At 33.8% G+C, this 22,319-nt stretch overlaps 2 protein-coding genes across 3 annotated transcripts; one reads left to right on the top strand and one right to left on the bottom strand.

Annotated features, from left to right (window-relative positions):
- Window positions 1-15,015: 15,015 nt before the first annotated feature.
- On the top strand, window positions 15,016-18,276 carry LOC114422511. 2 transcript variants are annotated; one of them, XM_028388901.1, is made up of 6 exons: window positions 15,016-15,323; window positions 15,455-15,724; window positions 15,816-15,989; window positions 16,133-16,239; window positions 16,329-16,651; window positions 17,248-18,276. In XM_028388901.1, the coding sequence occupies exons 1-6, from the start codon at window positions 15,201-15,203 to the stop codon at window positions 18,057-18,059; spliced, it is 1,809 nt and encodes a 602-aa protein (XP_028244702.1). In that variant the 5' UTR covers window positions 15,016-15,200; the 3' UTR covers window positions 18,060-18,276. The 2 variants fall into 2 exon arrangements, with proteins under 2 accessions (XP_028244702.1, XP_028244703.1); XM_028388902.1 differs by having other exon boundaries at window positions 15,017-15,323; window positions 15,458-15,724.
- Window positions 18,277-18,399: 123 nt separating this feature from the next.
- Window positions 18,400-21,720, bottom strand: LOC114422512 (protein HEADING DATE REPRESSOR 1-like). The gene is made up of 3 exons (XM_028388903.1): window positions 21,404-21,720; window positions 19,013-19,332; window positions 18,400-18,910 (listed from the first exon to the last, which is right to left on the bottom strand). The coding sequence occupies exons 1-3, from the start codon at window positions 21,510-21,512 to the stop codon at window positions 18,707-18,709; spliced, it is 633 nt and encodes a 210-aa protein (XP_028244704.1). The 5' UTR covers window positions 21,513-21,720; the 3' UTR covers window positions 18,400-18,706.
- Window positions 21,721-22,319: the final 599 nt, after the last annotated feature.

Below are 22,319 nucleotides of genomic sequence, written 5' to 3'. Positions count from 1 at the left end.
ATTTAGACCCCACTTGTGCATGAGGAATTATTGGTGTTTCACGTGCACATACTCACAAGTCTTCTGTTTGGTGGGTCGAGTCGAGGGAGGGACTTTGGATTTTCAATCATCTTATTGGCTTCTTAAGCCATTTTAGATAAGACCCACTTCCCTTCAATTCAAGGTACTACATAACATGATGAGAGCCAGAATCCACACAACCAATACACCAAATTTTTGTAAAATCTCTTATTTAATTTCATTAAAATCTAATAAACTACATACATTGATTTTAATTTATGAGAAAAAAAATCAATTCATTTTATTTCCTGTAAATATTACTGGAAAAAAAATCATCCAATTAACCTTAGTGTGTCCTGAGCCTCCTGGCAATGTCTCTTACTGATATGTATTTGTTGAATCTGGAAGACATGACATGTTCCGATGTGTACTAGCTGGCTTTATTCTTTTTCTATGAGAAAACAGAAAACGTACAGCGTAATCAGTTTTGAGAAAACGATACGTGAAACAGTTCCACTTCAAACCAATCAATTTAGTGGCATTTCTTCTGGACTTTTATACTAAAAATTTATGTGTTATATTTGTTCTTCCGAGACATAGGCACTTGTGACTCTAAACGGAGTTTATTTTCTAGATTTGTGCATTCCAACAAAAACAATTTACTAATGTTGGTAGCTTTATTATAGTATATTTCTCTAGCATGATTGTCTTTTCCTATAAAATATCCCGCGGCATTTTTTGTATCAAACTCAGAAATATATATTGCACACAGGACATATCCGTAGGTCATGGAGCATGCCATGTCTTTTAGATTCAGCAAACACGATTTCGGAAAAAAAAAATAATGTAAATTCCTAGCTAAAGTGTTGCAGTGTCAGAAAAGTAGCACACCTAGGATCTCTAATTGATGAGTTATTGCATAACTAGTTAGTTGTTTAGTCATGATTATCAGTGTGTTTTATTTTTTTGACTGATTTAGATCAATACCATATTTAGTAGTGGTGAAAATTATTAGCATAACTTAGTTTGATTATTTTAGTTTGATCATGTTTGTCTAATTGAGTTCTATCAATGGTTATACAGATGGAATTTTCGGATGGCCGACCTTATGTTTCAACTATTTTTTTGTTTTTTCCCGTCACAATTTTTCAGGAATTTATTTTCTGAATCTGATTTATTTTTCTTCCACGTTCAACCCTAATTTTTGCAACGTTCATTAACAAACTCACGCCCTTATCCTCAAGCCCACATTCTGATAACGAATTGGTCGAGCTCTGTAATGGACAGACTCTATAAATAGGATGAGGTGCTCTCAATTTTGTATCACAAAGTCTACTTCTCTAATCATAAAAAATATATCATCTATTCAGAGTAAGTAAGGGTCTGGAAAAACAAAGTTGTCTTTAGGTTCGTGCTTGCGTCGTGAATATGACATTTAAATTGATTTACATGTTTAGATTAGTATGTGTATAAATTTACATTTGGTATTTGAGCACTACATGCCTCTGTCTTGCTTCTGTTTTGGAACTATATGTGAGTAAAGCTGTTCTATTTGGTATGGCTGGAGTCATGAATCCATTTATTGGCTGGAGGCCGGAGATGTTGGCGTCGTTGTCATTCCAGTCTGAGAAAGCAGCGACGTCAGAGGCATCCACAACGAACTTTAGAGTGAAAAGCACGATGTTGTAGGAGGAGAGAGAAACAAAAGGGTGAAAGAAGAAGATGAACAATATACAGAACCTCTCTCTCTATATATATATAACATAATATAACAAAGGCTCATCTGTAGGAAAAAGGATACGTGCTACTGGAACCTTTGTGTGTGTGTGTATATATATATATATATATAATATAATATAATATAATAAGACCATCTTTCATCCATAGTAAAAAGCATATTAATTTATTATTTTTCTATGTACTTAATCAACATGATTAAAATGTGAGTTGTTAAGTGCCTTTTAGTGTGTTTGAATTATTTATTTATTAAGATTAATTTTATGTTTATTTTGGTATTTAAGCATGCAATATTAAGCTAAATAATTTATGCACATTAAATTTAATGGTTAAGAGCTTATATGTTTTAAATCTTGGATAATCATATGCATATATTATTTATTTACTTTTGAAGTTTTGTGTGTATGATTTTATGATTTTATACATGCGAAATTATCTTGAATATTTTTATGCAATGTTATTCAATTTATTTACACTACTTAGAATATTATGTAAATATTTAGCTCTTATTAAGAATTAATGTTAAGTGATTAATATGATTTAATTAATTAAAGAATAGTCACAACATCTTTAATTGATTAGGTTTATATATTAAGTATAAAAAAAATCACTTTTAAAAACATTGGTTGTGATTAATCATATTTAATGTGATAAAATATACCCACAAGAATTTTGTTATGTTTGTATGATTAATTAGGATAAAATATCATGTTATATTTCTTAATTTACCCACAGGAATTGAGAAAAGAAAATATAATTTGATAGTTTTATCATAAGTATGAATCTAATTAAGTAGGACTTTGGTCCACAAGCAAGTTGTATGTCATTAGGTTCATGAACTAATACATATTTTACATTGGTAAAACATGACAATTTATTGAGTCTCAAATTATGAATAATGAGAATGTATTCTTGAACTTTGTAGTTAATCAATCTACAAATATTTCTAATATTAAGTGTGACATTCCTGAATTGAAAGGGGACAATTATAAGGTTTGGAGGGAGAGAATTCTCCTTCATTTAGGCTGGATGGATATTGACTATGCTATTAGGAAAGATGAGCCGCCAGGCATTACTGAAACTAGCGTAGTTGATCTTTATGAAAAGTGGGAGAGATCTAATTGTTTGTCCGTAATGTTCATAAAGACTAATATTTTTGCTAGTATCCGTAGTTCCGTCGATCAGCATGAAAAGGTCAAGGATCTTTTGAAGGCCATTGATGATCAGTTTATTACATCTGATAAGGCCCTTGCCAGCACCCTTATAATGCAGTTCTCATCCTTAAAGCTCTAAGGGATAAGGGGTGTATGTGATCACATCATGCGCATGAGGGATATAGTGGCTCAACTAAATAAAAGCCTTGGAGGTTACCATGTCTGATTCTTTTCTAGTACATTATATTTTGTGTACTCTGCCCTTGCAATATGCTTCCTTCAAAATCTCTTATAACACAAATAAAGACAAATGGTCAATTAATGAGTTGATAACCATGTGTGTTCTAGAAGAAGAAAGGTTAATTATGGAAGAGGGCGAAAGGGTGAACTTAACTGTTCATGGAAAAAAGAAAGGGCATCAACCCAAAAACAAGGGCAAGATTCCTGCTCAGCCAGTCATAAAGAAAGAGTCCAAGTGTTTCTTTTGCAAGAAGAAAGGTCACATGAAGAAAGACTGCTTAAAGTTTAAGAGCTGGATGGACAAGAAAGGTACTTCATTTGCTTTTGTTTGTTATGAATCTAATATGGTTAGTATTAATCATAACACATGGTGGATTGTTCTGGTTCTATAATCCATGTTTCTAATACCTTGCAGGGTATGGAAAACCTAAGGATGCTTGTGGGAAGTGAGCAACACATCTATTCAGGAGGCAAGATGAGCTCACATGTGGAGTTCATTGGGACGTGCAATTTGGTTTTAAGCAACGATTTCATTTTACATTCAGAAAAGACTTTTTATGTTCCAAGTTTTTTTAAGAATTTGATTTCTGTATCGAGACTTACGCCATTGGGTTTTTCTTTTAATTTTTCAGATTCTGGTTTTACTTTAATTATTAAATCTAGAATTATTGGTTTTGGTGTATTACTCGATGGTCTTTACTATATTGAATTGCAAAATGATGTTGCTTATAATTCTATGCATGTTACCGCCAGGGTTAAACGATGTGTTGTGAATGATGAATCCTCTATGTTGTGGCACTGTAGATTAGGACACATCTCTATCGAGAGAATTAAGAGATTGGTAAATGAAGGAGTACTTAGTACTTTAGATTTTGTTAATTTTGAGACTTGTGTGAATTGCATTAAGGGTAAGCAAACTAACAAGTCTAAAAAGGGTGCAAAGAGGAGCTTAAACCTATTAGAAATCATACATGCATATATTTGTTGTCCAGATATGGATGCAAGTAGTCCAAAATACTTTATCACCTTTATAGGTGATTATTAACGATATATGTATCTCTACTTACTTCGTACTAAGGATGAAGCTTTGGATGCCTTTAAAATTTTTAAGGTTGAAGTTGAAAAGCAATGTGGAAAGCAAATTAAGATCGTGAGATCTGATCGAGGTGGAGAGTACTATGGTAGATACACAGAGAATAGACAAGCACCTGGTTTGTTTGCGAAGTTTCTTCAGAAACATGGGATTGTTGCCCAGTACACTATGCTTGGTTCTCCGGATCAGAATGGTGTGGCAGAAAGAAGAAACCGAACTTTAATGGACATGATAAGAAGTATGAGAAGTAATAGAAAACTTCCTCAATTCTTGTGGATTGAAGCATTAAAGACGACTGTGTATATATTAAACCGAGTTCCAACCAAGGTTGTCTTAAAGACACCTTTCGAGTTATTCAAAGGTTGGAAACCGAGTTTGCGACATATATGCATTTGGGGATGTCCATCTGAAGTGAGAGTTTATAACCCACAAGAGAAGAAACTAGACCCAAGGACTATTAGTGGGTATTTCATTGGATATGCTGAAAAGTCCAAAGTATAGATTTTACCGTCCATCACATGGCACTAGGATTGTGGAATCAAGAAACACAAAATTTCTTGAGAATGACTTGATTAGTGGAAGTGATCAATTTTAGGACATTGCTTTTGAAAAGGATCACTATGAAACTCAACCCTCTAGCTCAAGACAGATTGATTGTCATTCACACCCCTAAAGTACAAACAGGTTTTAGACAACCAATGATTGAAAATCTATAAATTATTGGAAACAATCATACAGATCAAGTTATTGATGAGGAATATCAAGATAATGTTGAACAACCTATTGAACAACCGGTTGAGCAACAAGTTCCTTAAGAAAGTGATGAGGTAACATTAAGAAGATCTACTAGAGTCAAATGGTCAGCAATTCCTAATGATTATGTAGTGTATCTGCAAGAATCAGAGTACAACATTGGAGCTGCAAATGATCTTGAAGCGTTTTCACAGGCCATGAGTTCTAAAGAATCAAACTTGTGGCACAATGCCATGAAAGATGAGATGGATTCTATGGCATTTAACCAAGTATGGGATCTCGTATAGTTGCCTAGTAGTGTAAAAGCCATTGAATGTAGATGAGTTTTTAAAACCAAGAAAGACTCATAAGGCAACATTGAAAGATATAAGGCAAGACTTGTTGCCAAAGGGTTCACTCAAAGAGAAGGAATTAATTACACATAGACTTTTTCTCCTGTATCTAAGAAAGATTCTTTCCGAGTAATTATGGCATTAGTAGCTCATTTTGACTTTAAGTTACATCAAATGGATGTGAAAATGGAATTCCTTAATGGTCATTTAGAGGAAGAGGTTTACATGAAACAACCTAAAGGATTCTCCTCTACTAAAGGTGAGCACTTAGTTTGCAAGCTTAATAAATCAACCTATGGCTTGAAGCAAGCCTCCCGCCAATGGTATCTGAAGTTTCATGATGTTATCACTTCATTTGGCTTTGAAGAGAATATCATGGATCAATGTATATACCAAAAGATTAGTGCGAGTAAGATTTGCTTGCTTGTGTTATACGTGGATGACATTTTGCTTGCAACTAATGATAAGGGTTTTCTATATGAGGTGAAACAATTTCTCTCAAAGAACTTTGATACAAAGGATATGAGAAAGACATCTTATGTCATTGGCATTAAGATCCATAAGGAAAGATTTCGAGGCATTTTTGGTTTGTCTCAAGAGATTTATATTAACAAAGTTTTAGAGAGATTTAACATGAAAGATTGTTCACCAAGTATAGCTCCCATTGTGAAGGGTGAAAAATTTGCTTTGAGTCAGTGCCTGAAAAATGATTTTGAGCGGGAACACATGAAGAATACTCGGTATGCTTCAGCTATTGGAAGCCTTATTTATGCTCAAATTTGCACTAGACCTGACATTACATATGTTGTTGGAGTTTTGGGAAGATATCAGAGTAATCCAGGTATTGACCACTGGAAAGATGCAAAGAAAGTGATGAGATATCTTCAAGGGACAAAGGATTACATGCTCATCTACAGACGAACTGATTGTTTGGAAGTGATCTGGTTATATTTTTATGTTAGCCGGTGGAGCTGTATCTTGGAGAAGTTCCAAGCAAACCTTAACTACTACTTCCATTATGGAGGCTGAGTTCGTTTCCTGTTTTGAGGCTACCTCGCATGATGTATGGTTGAAAAGTTTCATGTCTGGCCTTAGAGTTGTGGACTCTATTTCTAGGCCATTAAAGTTGTACTGTGACAACTCAGCTGTAGTGTTTATGGCTAAAAATAACAAAAGTGGAAGACGAAGTAAGCACATCGACATCAAGTACTTAGCCATAAGAGAACATGTTAAAGAGAAGAAAGTGGTCATTGAACACATCAGCACTGAGTTGATGATTGCTGATCCTTTAACTAAAGGCATGCCACCAAAGAATTTTAAGGATCATGTAGTACGAATGAGACTTGGTTCCATGATGTAATTTCATTGTACGTACATTTGTTATTTTAAATGAAACTCTTATTCAGTTAGATATTTTCTCATATGGTTTTCTGCACATATTTATTTATTTTGAGAAAAATCATTCGGTTTAGATCTAGAATAAACATATGGTTTATTCATTAAGTTGAGAGCTAGTGTTAAGAGACTTGATATATTGTGATACATGGAAGATATTACTCATTATCAGAGGACCTATCGCCATGACTCATATATTATGTTTCTTGTTACGATTGATGTTGAGTTAAATGGACCAAGTGGGAGAATGATGGAATTTTTGGATGACCCACGTTTTGTTTCAACTGTTTTTTTGTTTTTTCCCATTGCAATTTTTCGAGAATTTGTTTTTAGAATCTGGTTCATTTTCCTTCCACGTTCAACCCTTATCTCTACAACGTTCAATAACAAACTTACGTCCCTGTCCTTAAGCCCATGTTCTGATAACGAATTGGTTGAGCTCTGTGATGGGCAGACTCTATAAATAGGATGAGGTGCTCTCAGTTTTGTATCACCAAGCCTACTTCTCTATTCATAAAAAATACATCATCTATTTAGTGTAAATAAGGGTCTGGAAAAACAAAGTTGTCTTCGGGTTCGTGCTTGCGCCGCTTCGCGTTCGATCTGCAATGGTTGGAGGTACGTTTGTGTTTTTTTTTTTGCTTCCGCTGTTTGATCTGAATATGACATTTAAATTGATTTACATGTTTAAATCAGTATGTGTATAAATTTACACATAAATGTAACAACATCTCCGAAAATTGCAATCTAAAGTCGTTGTCATGGGAGGGGATAAGACTATTGAATTCCTTTTAAGTCTAGAGTAGTGGCCATCAATATCTGGTATGCATGTAATTTTGTTAATATCTTTTGATTTATTCGTGCTTGCCTAATTTATCCAATTTTGTAAATGGTCACTAAGACACAACTTATATAATATCATATGTAAATGGTGTCATTCAAAAGATATAATTCAGTTCTCAACACACACTATAATGTATGGGTACCTAATCTGATTGAAAACTTGAACATATCCTTAAATCCTTTAACATATTGAAGCATAATCGTCCCTTGGGAATACTTGCCAAATACTTGGGCAATTGTTCAACCAAATAATACCCAAGTATCTTTACCTTCAGCATAATACATACTAGCACTCACGAATTAGAGTATTCGACTAACCAACATTGGTAAAGATATGTGTTTTAACTGGTATTGTTGAATACTTGAACACACATCTCTACCAGTATCCTAAGGAAATCTACCCTTAAAGTATTTAGGTAATTGGCTTAGCTGAATACCCAAATACTTCTTACACTCTACGTAATAACTAGAAGTATTTAAGTACTTGAATACTTGAAAGACAGTACATCATAGTTAAGACTATAAGATGTAATTATCTTAAAAAAAGATTGTTAAGACTGTTAAGAGAATCCTTAATGATAATTATCAAGATATTACCTAATATGGTAATAACGTACAGGGACCCATAGGTCCAAAAACTCATTAAGGTATCCATAAACAATGATGAGAATATTGATGTAAGACACAATCCATTGTATTACATACTCATTGATTATTCTCGTCTAAATCTGGGACTCAAGCATCGAAGTACCTTTGTCAGGTGTCCCTACGAAGACACTTGGTTCGATTCTCACAAAATACATTCTTAGTGAACAAGGAAAAATTTGAAGTGTTATTATTGATTAAGTCTTGACCAAAGATGTCTCATGATTCTTTCTATTCTTATTGATAAAAAAAAATATAATATCATATCTAAAATAAATCCAATCGAAAATTTCTGTCATGGAAGGGATGAGGGAGACCGTTGAATTGTAAGATACTTATGTTTTAACTGTAATGAAAATGACACACATAAAACTGTTTTTTTATGAGTGGTAAATGTTAAGAAGTAAAATACGTTTGCAGGGCTATACTGAATAAGTCTTGTGGCCTAAGGATTGTGATTGGGTAATGGAAGGGGCACTTCGTTGCCGTTATAGCGCATCGTTGATGGAGTTCATGGTGTTTATAGGGATATATATACCACTTGCAGCCAGAAAATAGTTGTTGTTTGCGTTGAAATTTGGTTTCTACATAACCTTTTTAAAGAGTGATGGCAGTACCCATTAGTGCCTATTTAGGGAAGAACTGGTGGATTATTCTTATGATGGATCTATCAGATATGTATATTTATTTGGATCTTGGTTTTCTAGGTCCAATGTCATTTTGAGATAGGTAATATTAATGGCGGCTAATTCTTTAATCCAACTTGCTAAGCATTGAGGCAGTGGGATTTTGGCTAAGATGATTCTTCAGACTTTATTATTCATCTCTTATCTTTCTTCACCAATAAAATATTTTTTTATACATTTTTAAATAAATAATAGAACTAATAACTTGATCATACTTTTTTTTTTCTCTACAAATATCTTTTCCGGAAGTAATCCTATTCAAAATACTGCCACACACTAAATATTGACAAATTAATTTCAACAAAGATCTAAATCTTAATTATACAAGTAATAGTATCTTGAAAGCAAGTATAAATAACAAAGTCAAACAAGTAATTAATCTAACATAACTTTATACGATAAATATATATTTTAATGTATTTTTGTAAATCCCTAAAAAGAGTTATTTTTTAAAAAAATTAATAAACTTCTTTAATAAATGACGGTATAAAAACTGTTTATCCATGCATTTGCACTTAACTTTGTCAATTGTCCAGTGTCTTGTCTTTTTATTTGACATGATGCATGTATACTGTGTTTTTTTATTTCTTTTTTATCTATTTAAATATATCTCAAAAATATTTTTCCTTGTCATATAATTTCCGAATTTTAATTGATTTTTAATATGAAATAAATCAAAGAGAAATATCTTTTTTGTGTATACTAAAAATATTAAATGAAGATTAATCATCATTCTTAACCACGAGTATTTGATATCAATGTCATCGTTAAAGGAAAAAAATAATAGAATTCTTCTCTGTTTAAGGTTATCCACTTCTTTGATTAAAGAAAAAGCATATGCAAGTAGGGAACTGTATTCCTATAAGACATACTTTGGACTTTTCAATCACCATCGACTTAAGATAAAACATAAAAGTACCATATTTTGGACTTGGAAGACTTTCCAGACGTGACCCATCGGAAGCTTATAAATCAATATCTGTTTTTTTTTTTTTTTGTATGCTAATGCTTATACTGATACAGTGATACTAATTAATTTCTCAGTTACAAAACTGCAAACGTGGTTCATCCTAAGTTCCATAGCCTCATATTTTTAAATTCAATGATCAAATGGAATCATGTGCACTTGCGCAGTTATAGTACAACTATGACTAGACACATAGCCGAACATCGTATTATTCTTACCATATTATACATGTGTTCATTAGAAACTGATAAAAATATCCCTGTGACTGTTCGTTTGGATTATTTAACAACTACTTGTCAAACGATGATAAGAAAATTGCCAACTTGCTGGGGCGTATTCTCAAACTCTGAATTAAACCACCAAAATTGGCTCTAGTTATTTTCATAATAATATACTTAATATATTTCCAGATTACATTTATACACATGTCCAATTGTTTATTTTAGAAGAGGAATGTTAGGGATATTCCATGTCTTTCTTTTTTGGATATTCTATAAGTGTTTGGTTAGAATTTATCAAAAGTCATTAATTTTGATAGATTTTATTTTTTATTTAATATAAATAACAAGAGAGAAATATTAATTGAAAAATAAAACCTATCAAAATTAATAATTTTTAATAAATTTTAACCAATTAAAAAAAATATTCAAAAGAATGTGGGAGATAATATCATTAGTCCTCCTTGTTTTGGAATTTATGAAAGTATCTAATAATAATTTAGATATACCACAGAATGACACAAATTCACAATCTTAATGATTCAATTAAAGTGAGTGATTGGTTGTTAGGAGATCTTTAAATAGTTGTTGAATCAAAAGTTACAAATTTTTATTTCTCATAAAATATATATAAAAATATTTGTCTGATTCAATCTAATATTAAACTAAATATGTCATAAATTGTGAAATTAAGATTTGAATCTTTTATTAAAATAAATACTTATTTTTGTATCTAACAATATGTTGAAATTTTAAGTCTATGCTTTATCACCACATCTTGTACCAAAACAAGTACACTATTCATTAGATATTTATTTTAGTATGCATGGGAACTATTAACGGTGCTTATGCAAAGTTGCAAACTTCACGGCAGGACAACAGTACTAATTTTATTTTACAGACTACAAAGTATTTTCGATAAGTAAACTCAAAATTACCGATAGGCTGCACCATTCTTTTATCAATGAATTCATACGTTCGGTAATCTTTTTTCAGTTTCTTAGATACTTAAAAATGGAAAATAAGAAACGAGACTCATTTTACCAAATAACAAGGGAAGAAAAAGAGATAAAAGCTAAAAGGCAAGGAATAGGTGTTTTAAATGTTTGGAGTTGCACTTATAACCGTGCATGGCAATTTGAAACACGTTGCTAGGTAAAAATATCAAAAAGGGTCACTTTTACATTTTATTTACCAAATAGGGGCTGTTTTGCAATTATTTATCAGGGGGGTCTGTTTTTTTATTATAAAGCGCCCCCCAGGAAGGCGCTTCCATGGAGCACGCGACACGTGGCACAGCGCGGCGCACGAGGTAGCAGCAGGGTAGCGCCCCTGACGCGGGCGCGTCTGGTAGCGCCCTGCCGCTAGGCGCGACTGGTAGTGCCCAGCGCGTGGGCGCGACTGGTAGTGCCCCTGACGTGGGCACGACCCAGGTGCCTATGCATTTTTTAAATATATTTTAATAAATTAAGCTGATTAACGATTAAATAATTTAAAAAAATATTTGACATGTACATAATAAATAAATAGTTATCACTTAAGGTTTATAGAATACTTATGTCAACATTTAAAATTGATCACAAAAATTAAAATTGTTGATTTTTTAAAAGTAAAAAATAAAATATCTCCATTAAAAAATAATGGGACTAAAAGTACAAATATAAGATAATAGAGGAACAAAAATTGTATTTTAACAAAATTAAACATTTAAATTAAAAAAAAAATACACGCCTCCCTTCCCAGTTCCGTTGAGTCTGGGAGAAAATGTATTTTTTTAGTGGGTCTAAATCTAATTTCTTTTTTTTTTAATGTTAAGAGACGTTTAAACTCGACCAACGTACTGAATCAATGTTTTACTTATCAATTCAATGAGTCATCTGTTATATGTTATAAAGTTTCAAAAGATCATAACTTTTTTTTTTTTTGAAGAAACAAAAGATCATAACATTTCATATTTTATAAAGTTATAAAATTCATATTATACCATAGAAAACTTAATTAAATGACAATTTAATTAAGTTTCGTCGTAAATTAGAAAACTTAATTAAATGACAAATATTTTTTTAAATTATTTAATCGTTAATCAGCTTAATTTATTAAAATATATTTAAAAAATACATAGGCGTTTGGGTCGTGCCCGCGTCAGGGGCACTACCAGTCGCGCCCACGCGCTGGGCACTACCAGTCGCGCCCAGCGGCAGGGCGCTACCAGACGCGCCCAGCGGCAGGGCGCTACCAGACGCGCCCGCGTCAGGGGCGCTACCCTGCTGCTGCCTCGTGCGCCGCGCTGTGCCACGTGTCGCGTGCTCGCTGGAAGCGCCTTCCTGGGGGGCGCTTTGTAATAAAAAAACAGACCCCCCAGGTAAATAATTGCAAAACAACCCCTATTTGATAAATAAAATGTAAAAGTGACCCTTTTTGGTGTTTTTTGCCCACGTTGCTACCATAGGATAAAATGTTAGACATTTTGACTTTATAGAAATAATGAGAGTCACAAATATTCCAATATCTGTCCAAATATTTTATGGTTGTAATTATATACTATCATCGAACTCTGCAGAGTGAGTGAATGGCTACCTAGAGTTATCAGCAGACAACTTTTGGATGCTGCAGGTTACTTGTTGTGATTCAATCTTATGAAAATAAAGGTGATGTCCCTGCATACTAAACATGACACATTATGAATGATCTGTCTCTGACATTTATTTTAGGAGGCACAAAATTGTCTGTGGTAACATCATTACAGAATGGGGTTGCAGATGGAACTTCATCACTGTGCCAAACACAATCACACATTCACACCGACTCAACATTGAGTATATGTGAAAGTGGAGAAAATTGATTGGCCTGTGAGATCCAGAAACTAGAAAATGACTAGTACATATTCAAGAAGTGTCTTCTGCACAGCTCATCTGTTTATGACTAGTACATTTTGCTTTTAGGTGTAAAGCACAAAAGAATACAATAAGAAATTTAAAAGATGGATGAAAGGTCTAAACATTTATCATTGACTGAATCATACTTCATCTTCCTTAAGGATTTTTAACTTTATACATTTAGCTCTTGATATTATACATTTAATTTTGCTTAACATTCTTACTTGATTTATAATTAAGGTAAATTGAAGACTTTGGTCGGAAAGGTGCTTATGGCAAACCTTGTGTGTTAATAAAATGGAGTAATATGTAATGATTAATAGACCAAAGAAATGCAAATGTTGCAGCGTTCCGTAAGTCAAACGTTGAAATGGGGTACCTTCTAAAACATGAAAAAGGACACGCCCACTTGTAATTTGTGTAATTTAATTCGCTTGCAAACGGATTAATATATGTTAATTGTCTTTTGTTTTATAAGTATTGGGTAAAACTAAAACAAAGATAAGAGAGACGCATGATATTACCAATAATATGATAAAAAAATTAAAATTAATATTACAATAAAAAAATTAAAATAATATCAATTTTAATTTTTTTATCTGCAATATAACAAACAATATATTTTTAATATATTCATCGGGAAAAAAAAAATCCGTATTAGAACTAGGAATTTCAATATAACAATGTTGTTCTTCAAGTGGCGCATGTGAAGTCAGCTACGAATTCTCAAACTTTAGCTAACCTCTTTAGACAACTTGCACCACTTGGATTTGTTGACTTAATTTTATGGATGTCTAGTTTATATGTCATTTTTCTTTTAGTTTAAGCAAAAGTTCATGATAAATCTTATTATTAGAAGGGGTCAGATAAAGATAATGAAAAAAAAGAGTTAAATATGTTGTAAGAAATTAAATTCGCACACTTATAATTTTATATCTCGAAGTTTAATAATTGACTCGAGAGGAATATGTCTATTTTGATTTGATATTCAATAACTTTGACCATTTTCCATTTCCCTTTCATCAGTTGTGATGGCAGTCCTGGTCATTCTAACAAATGTAACCCCCTCCACTACCTTCATAATATCTCTTTTATTTTTTATCATTCAAAATTTGCAGCACGTTCACCCTTGTCTCTTTCTATTATCATATAATTTTTTTAGATGACGAAAACGAAATACATTTTTCAATTCTTACTACACTTTTTTTTCTTTTCAAAATAAGTAAAAGTTAAACAAAAAAAAAAGAAACAACAAGAATTTGATAAAATTAGTTGGAACTTTAAAGCTAGACAATAGCTGAAAAGTTAAAAAAAATTATCTTATTATATCATAAATGTTTAGTAAAATTTGTTGAATTAATTAAAAATGTAAAATTTTATCTTAAATAGAAAAGAATAAAAAAAATAATAACTATTTAAGGATAAAACAGAATAAATAAAACAAATAAAAGAATTATTTTAAAAAATACTAGTGTAATTTTTAAATAATCAAGTAAATTTTTTAATTAATAAAAAATAAAAAAAATAATTAAAATGTAAAAAAAATACCTAAAAATTGCTTTAAAAAGAATTGGGTATTCCCACATAACTTTTTTTGCGAGTCACTTAACCCAACTTTTTATAATTTAAAATAAAACAAATTGCAGTGGTTTGCAAAAGCAGATGAGGATGGTTTGGAGGCTGAAGTTTATCCATTAGGATAAAGGAAACGCATAATAAATAATAAATAATAAAAGTTACATTATCCAGAAAAGCATATATGGTAGGACCCACCTCAGGAGCTTACGTGTTCAACCCTCCCACCAGATCCATCCACCTGTCCATCCCACTCCACCACGCAACTTCAACGAAGAAGGTTCATGAACCGGGTCCCACATTTTATCCATTCACATCACGTGATGCCACGTGCCTCCCATAGGGCACCCAACTACGCCGTTTCACACCGCGAATCAAAATCCTAAATATGCCCACACTAGGCGACAAAAAAATCACCTTATGTGGAGGGCATATCTGTCATTCGGGTCTCGACTTGACCCAGCTGTCCTGTTTTAAATACGGCGTCGTTTCCTACGCGGCACGTGACAGTCGGCCACTGAAGAAAGACAAGAGAAGAAACATTGGTTTTCCTAAGCGCCCGCCATTGCCAAAGAGGATAGTGCGAAACAAGAAGAACAAAATTTCCCATTTCTCGTTCTGAAAATCGGAGTTAAACACTATTATTATATTTGTGATTTGTGATATCTTCTATCTGATTCAGCATCATGGTTCAGCTAATGAGGTCTGATACGGATAATCACTGTTTGAAAAAGGTGAAGTTGGAGGTTCAAGATGAAATCCCCCCTCTTCACACCCACAAGCGACCCAAATTGGAATCTCCACCCAAGGTTTCATTTTTCTGCTAAAGAGTGAAATTTTGATATGTTTCTCGGAAGCCCATCATCAATTTCTTCTTTGGGTAGTTTGTTTTTGTTTTCTCTAACTATCTCCCACTTGTTTTTATTTTTTCTTTTTGAAGCAGTGTGGTTCAAGCGATGAATCCCTTTCAATCCCACCAGCTTCGTATAACCCCTTGGATGAGCCAAGCCCTTTGGGTTTGCGTCTCAGGAAGAGTCCTTCCCTTTTGGATTTGATTCAGATGAGGCTCTCCCAACAAGAGGAATCCAAAAAGAAAGATCAAAAGGCTTCTTCTTCTGCTTCTTCTGCTGCTGCTGCTGCTGCTGCTGCGGATTCTAAACTCAAGGCCTCCAATTTTCCTGGAACCATTTTGAAAATTGGGACTTGGGAGGTATTCTCGTAGTTTTGAAGAATAACATACAGACAAACATGATGTATTGATGTGCTATTGTGATTGATGTGCATATGGTAATTTTTTGCAGTATAAGTCTAGATATGAAGGAGACTTGGTGGCAAAGTGTTACTTTGCAAAGCATAAGCTGGTGTGGGAAGTCCTTGATGGTTGTCTTAAGAATAAGATTGAAATCCCATGGTCTGATATCATGGCTATCAAGGCTAACTACCCTGAGGATGGACCAGGCACGCTCGAAGTAGTGGTAAGTGGTAACAACCAACCATACACCATCCCCTTTCTTTTTCTTTTAATTGTTCATTATTAGATTATTAGATTAGATTTGAGTATTTGACATCACAATTATCTTTGGCACTAAAGTTGGTGTTGCCGTTATTTGTTGTATAGCTGGCCAGAAGACCCTTGTTTTTTAGGGAGATCAATCCACAACCAAGGAAACATACTTTGTGGCAGGCAACATCAGACTTTACTGGTGGACAAGCCAGCATAAACAGGTAGGTACTATTATATTAGGGCTCTGGTCTTGTTTTTGGTGGTTTTTTACAATGACTCTTTTGTGATGCAACTCTGTATATTGTTATAGGCGACATTTTCTGCAGTGTCCACAAGGATTGCTAGGCAAGCATTTTGAGAAGCTCATTCAGTGTGATCCACGTCTCAACTATCTAAGCCAGCATCCGGATTTGGTGTTGGATTCTCCATATTTTGAACCTGGAACAACTTCAGTTCACGACCACATTGAATCTAGTGATGGTTTTGATAGAAAGAGCGAAGAGCGATCTGGTATTTTTGGATTGCAGGATGTGGAGTCTGGATCTGCAGTTCAATCATCTTCCTCTAAAAGTGAACATAACCTTGGTAAAGCTGTTGAAAATGTTAACCAAGAAATTACCTCACCTAGCTCAGGTAATTGCTGCTCATTTTTTAATATCATCTGAAAATTTGAATTCAGTATGATGGTAAATGGACCTGTCTGTTTATCCTATCCATCCAACTTACAGCATTTATCTTGATATTCGTCTATCAACAGGGTAAAAGTAAAACTCAACTTTTTTCTGGCTACGTTTATCTCAAATATTACTTACAAACAAGAAAGCCGTATAGTTAAAAAATGCTGAGTCATTGGTGAAGTTGCATGGTATGTGATCCGATATTCTTGCGTATGTAATGTCAAAGGATTATGGCAAAATGTCTTTGACGTTTTAACTCAACCCACAATCCGGATTGGGGAGGGAAATTTAATTCCCTCTCACGTGTTCCTTTGGCAGTGAATTGATATTAAATAAGAAGTTTTAAATTGATTCTCGATATTCTCTTTTAAAAATTGTTACCACTGCACTATTATATAACAACCAAATCATTTCGTTGTAGCAATTATTTTGTAGTGTATTCTTTTAAATAAAGAATATGATACTAAAATGTGGATCATATTATAATCATTCTACATGCCTTGTGTCATCATCATCCAAATATTGTACTAATGTCGTGTTCATCGTGTGCAGTGATGAACATCCATGCAATGGAAGATTTCAGAAGTAGAGGAGCTGAAACATTGAAGTTTCTCAGTAATTTGGATCAGATCAAATTGCCTGGACTTCACCCATCAATGTCCATGGACGATTTGGTAAGCCACATTGGACATTGCATTTCAGAACAGATGGGATCCGACAATCCGAGTTTGGCTGGTGACAGCCAGTATAGTAGATCTATTCTGGAAGAATTTTCTCAGTACTTGTTCAATGACTCTCAACATGCAACTACCTCTGATGAACAGCGTGTGATGTCAAGGGTGAACTCACTTTACTGCCTTCTGCAGAAGGATCCTTCTTCAGCAGAAGACATAAACACAATGACAAAAAATGGCAATAGTCTGAGAGATGCAAATGCTTTGTCAAGGGTGAACTCACTATACTCCCTTCTGCAGCATGCAGAAGACACAATGACCAGAAATGGCAATGGTCTGAGAGATGCAGATGTGATGTCAAGGGTGAACTCGCTATACTGTCTTCTGCAGAAGGATCCTTCTACAGCAGAAGACACAGACACAATGACCAGAAATGGCAATGGTCTTGATGCAGATGAGGGTGGAAAAGTTGGTGTCAGTAACTCTAACACCACTGAATTGTCAGCATGCAAAATTAAAGTGCCTGATTTGGAAGTTCAACCGGATGATGCTTCTGGCTGCAAGCAGGGGGTTAGTGGTATGTCCAGGAAGGAATCAGCTGGCGATTTGCTTCTTAATCTTCCAAGGATCGCATCTCTGCCTCAGTTTTTGTTTAACATGTCCGAGGATTCTGTTAATAAAGTTAGATAGTAACCATCTTTCAATTAAAACTTGCAAGAAACACAAAAGCTACTATATTATATAGTCTTCAACAGTGAATATTGTATATCTGCAGTTCCAATTGCGTGGGATTCAGAAATTTACATTGATGATGAATCCCGACAGACATGACGGGACACTTTATATTTTCAGCTGAACAAAAAAATAAGTGGGAGTATAAATAAAATCTATGTAACGCGTGACAAAATCCGTTGTTGGCTTCTTTATTATAAATATAAAGTCTTGATAAGTGAGTTATAGCATAAAATGGTAACAGGCCCGCATGAAAATAATCTCGACTGTGATCTTTATTTAACTGAGCCACTGAATCAACTTGGAAAGTATCTAAAATTAAAATACTATTTTATAGGTTAAAAGACTTACAAGATATAAACTAACAACCACATGGTCACCAGAAGATTTACAAGTTTTGTTTTGTTTTGTTTTGATATAAACGAATAGTTTGCTCATTGCGGTTTGATCTATTTCCCCCCAAATATTAATATATGCACTCTATTTTTATAACTGCAGAGACATCCGACATGCGCAGCCAACTAGACATGACGAACAAAACCTACAAAAAGAATTTAATACACACAAGCAAACACACACACACACACACGGTATAATAATAAACTTTAAGGTTCATCTGGGCCTTCATCTCCCATTTGTTCTGCTTCTTGTAACATGTTCATAAGCATGTTCACTTGTTCTTGCAGCATTGCATTTTCTCTTTCCACTCGAGCGCGTTTGCTTTTTTCATCCACAAGCTGGAGTTGCAAGTGCTCTAGACACCGTGAATCCTCCTCCAGCTGTTCATTCAGCCCATCAATTTCCCTGTCCTGCAAGCAACAATAACAGCAACAACAAAATGAGCAAGTGGCTCAGTATAATTTTGTCTTAGTTTGGAAGTGAAGGTGTTGAGGAAACTTGTAAGTTGTAACCTTTCTGTTCATTTCTTGGATGGCAATCCTTCTCATGCTTTCAACAACATCGACATTAACGAGTTTTCTCTTCTTGCCAATCAGCCAGCCCTTCGGATAGTTTGCAGACTCAAAGTCAGGAGGAGGAAGTAAAGACTCGGCCGAGGGTCGTCGGCCATTAATATTCATTATAGGTTCTAAAGGTTCAAACAGAGCCTTTCGGCGCTCAGAAATCGGAGTCGTGTTCTGCACCTCCTCACTAGAAGGTGGAGGAGTATCTTCCTGCTTGCTGGGTGGTTTATTAGCAGTATCTTCTGATACCTCTAAATTCCTCCCGCTAGCTGTGGGGAACAAGTTACCATTTTTGTTTTTGGCAGCTCATTTAGACAGTAAATTTGCACAACAAAGGAAAAATAAAATGGAAAACCTTTTTTGCTCTAAGTTGTTTGCAAAGTAGTCATATCCATTGTACTCAACAAATGCATCCAATGATTACTACATGACGGATATAGTTAATGAGTAAACACCGCAAATTATGAGCTAGTTTAAGACCATCACAATTTCAATTAATCTTTACATGACGCGTAATAGAGTGTTATTAGTTCTTTCTTGTAAATTAAAAAACTTGAATACATATTACATAGAGATTAATTGTAACCAGAGACCTGTAATAGTCTGAAACTTCCTAATAATTGCTCATTTATCATAGTTGCCAAGATGAAAACTGTTGTTAGTGAGATATAATATCGATTTTGATCATCCTTCAAAAAAAAAAATATCGATTCTAAATAGAAGAATCACGTTCTAACATTTCTTAAATAATGTATAAGCCAGCATAAACAAGGTAACTAACAAGGAGTTACACCGAGTTAAATAGCATTTATGAGATCAAAATTATAATGTTATACCCTCCCTAGTATTCTATATCCTTTTGAAGACAAGTTTCCCCAAGAGAGTATTCATAAAACTGAATTCATGGGAAGGGTTAGTTAAACATAGCCGGCTGCTTGAAGCCTAATTTCATAGGTTTCATTATACACCAAACTATACCAATACACAACATGCCATACGGCTGGCATAATGGCATATATAGATAAACCTATTCTTTAGATGGACAAACTGACTTCATTTTCAGTCAAGGTTAGGTCATCCGTGCTATTGGATTGCCTTTAATATAATTGAACACGGTTACTAAAAGGAAGATGCCTATTTAGTGTATTTGGTTGGGTGAAAGAGAGTCAAGGTTACCACAAATCTTTATCACTTATGGATTTTCATGCATTTTTGGTGGGTTTTTCTTTTCTCCACAGTCCAACCAATCATACACTTCAATGCTAATGCACACATTAAAAAAAGAAACACAAAAGGTAATATTGAAATGTTTAGATGTCCCATCTGTAACAAGAGGGACATCAAGTTGAAATTCACATATGCAAGGAAACCAAAATTAAGGTCATACACTCATACCGAAGAGGGTTGGTTGAAGGGTGAGCTGTCCAACAGTGTAGCCGATGATATGATGATGACTACACTATCTCAACAGCCACATGCGTTTTTTTTTCTCTCTTTTTTTTTTCCTATCCTTCACAAAATGCAACAAATCTTCAACAGCTAGCTATATCACCACAAATAAAACTTTTACCAAGATGCATAGAATTGTCGTGTTGCTTTTATTATTATTATTAGGTAAAAGTAATAGAGTTAGCTCATAATTATGAGCTACTAATTAGCTAACAAAATACATCATATTTTCTTCCAATTTTTTTTATAATAAATTTGGATCCCAATCATCATAAGATACTGATAACGAGACAGAGCCAAAGTTCGGCAAGCCATTGATAACAAATTGTCAAATGCTATGCAGGCAGTGGTTAAGAAAATAAAAGAAAAAAATATTAAATGTGTAAAAATACGATTTTCTGTAATTTTAAATGCATTAGAAACTTATATCTTTTTTTTTTTTTTACAAGAGAAACTTTTATCTTTTAAATGCTTTATTTGTTAGCAAGATCCTAACAAAATAAACCAACGTAATATAAAAGTCACACCCAACCGTTAAAACCTGTGTGTTTACGCTTCCTCTATCTGAAACAGTAACAAATTTGCAGGAATTACAGAAAAGAAGTTAAATTGAAAAAGGAATTAGCCTTAGTCTCAGACTCTGAGTTCCAAATCTTGTAAATACAGAGATAATTTTTATTTTTATTTTTGAAAGAATTAAGAATTGGCAGAGGGCATGTTATAATATTGAAAATTCCATGCAAAAATGAACAAAAACATTGAATTTGAAATCCAAATGGCACAGAAGAGAAAGTAAAGTGCAGTTGCGAAAATTGTTTGGAACAGAATGTAATAGATAAAGTAGAGAGAGAAAATAGAGGAACGTAGGTGAAGTTAAGACTTAATATATACCTGATCTCCTTCGTGATTTCCAGAAAATCCTAGGGGTGGAGACAGGAGAGAAGCCATTCAAAGCATCATCTATGGGCATCTTCATATCACCACTAGCACGTGTTTCCATTCAAATTCAGAACTTCAACACACATACATCAGCACCCCCAAGGAACACAACATAATAAAAGAAACAGAGAAAGAGAGATGTTTGCTGAGAGGAGGTGTGGGCTACGGTTATTGTTTTTTTTGGAGGTGCTCTTTGCCTTTCTCCTTCATCTTCCCACCATCTAAAGCTCTCGTATGGGACCATCACGATGAACATGACATTTTTCAACGGTCCAGATTTCTTGTTTCGGTGGAATTTTTTTGTGTCCTCTGTGTGTGGACCATTTCTACTTCCTTCCTTTCCTTGTCTTTTTTTTGTTTATTTATTTTTAAGAAAAATTGCGTGTTTAGAAATATAACCCTTGGAGGAGCGACGATATAATTGAGAAAAATAAATATTTTTTATGAGCAAGTTAATGAAGGAAATAAAAGATTCATTTTTTAATTCCACGTGTCTGGTGGCATATGCTTTCGGAAGATCCAAAGTTTCATGTGGATTAAAACTATGAATTGTTTTCCTCTAAAAAAAACACACTGGATTGTTTAATGAATTCTGATTAACGAGAGACTAAAATAGCACATGTGCTAAATAATATAATAAAAAAAGGAAGAAAATTCAATTAAAAATGAAATGAAAGAGAAAATAAATATATATTTATGATTTTATTATTTAATTTATTAATGGTGTCAACTAAAGTTTGGGATCTTTGCCCATGACATGAGCTGAGGTCCATGCTGCATACAGGAATCTTCAACAGGATTAGGATTTGCACTGCAGACCCTAAAAACCAAATCAGGATTTTGTTACCTAGCATGTCTTACAAATTGC

The sequence above is a fragment of the Glycine soja genome, chromosome 8, assembly GCF_004193775.1.
Source record: "Glycine soja cultivar W05 chromosome 8, ASM419377v2, whole genome shotgun sequence".
Lineage (NCBI taxonomy): Eukaryota > Viridiplantae > Streptophyta > Magnoliopsida > Fabales > Fabaceae > Glycine > Glycine soja.
This window is presented reverse-complemented; position numbering and strand designations above follow the sequence as displayed.

Coding starts and splice junctions, on each gene's coding strand:
- LOC114422512 (XM_028388903.1), bottom strand. CDS start 21,512: ATGGAAACACGTGCTAGTGGTGATATGAAGATGCCCATAGATGATGCT. Junction 19,333..21,403: donor GAAATCACGAAGGAGATCAG/GTATATATTAAG, acceptor TGTTCCCCACAG/CTAGCGGGAGGAATTTAGAG. Junction 18,911..19,012: donor TCCAAGAAATGAACAGAAAG/GTTACAACTTAC, acceptor TGTTGCTTGCAG/GACAGGGAAATTGATGGGCT.
- LOC114422511 (XM_028388901.1), top strand. CDS start 15,201: ATGGTTCAGCTAATGAGGTCTGATACGGATAATCACTGTTTGAAAAAG. Junction 15,725..15,815: donor TGAAAATTGGGACTTGGGAG/GTATTCTCGTAG, acceptor AATTTTTTGCAG/TATAAGTCTAGATATGAAGG. Junction 16,652..17,247: donor AATTACCTCACCTAGCTCAG/GTAATTGCTGCT, acceptor CATCGTGTGCAG/TGATGAACATCCATGCAATG.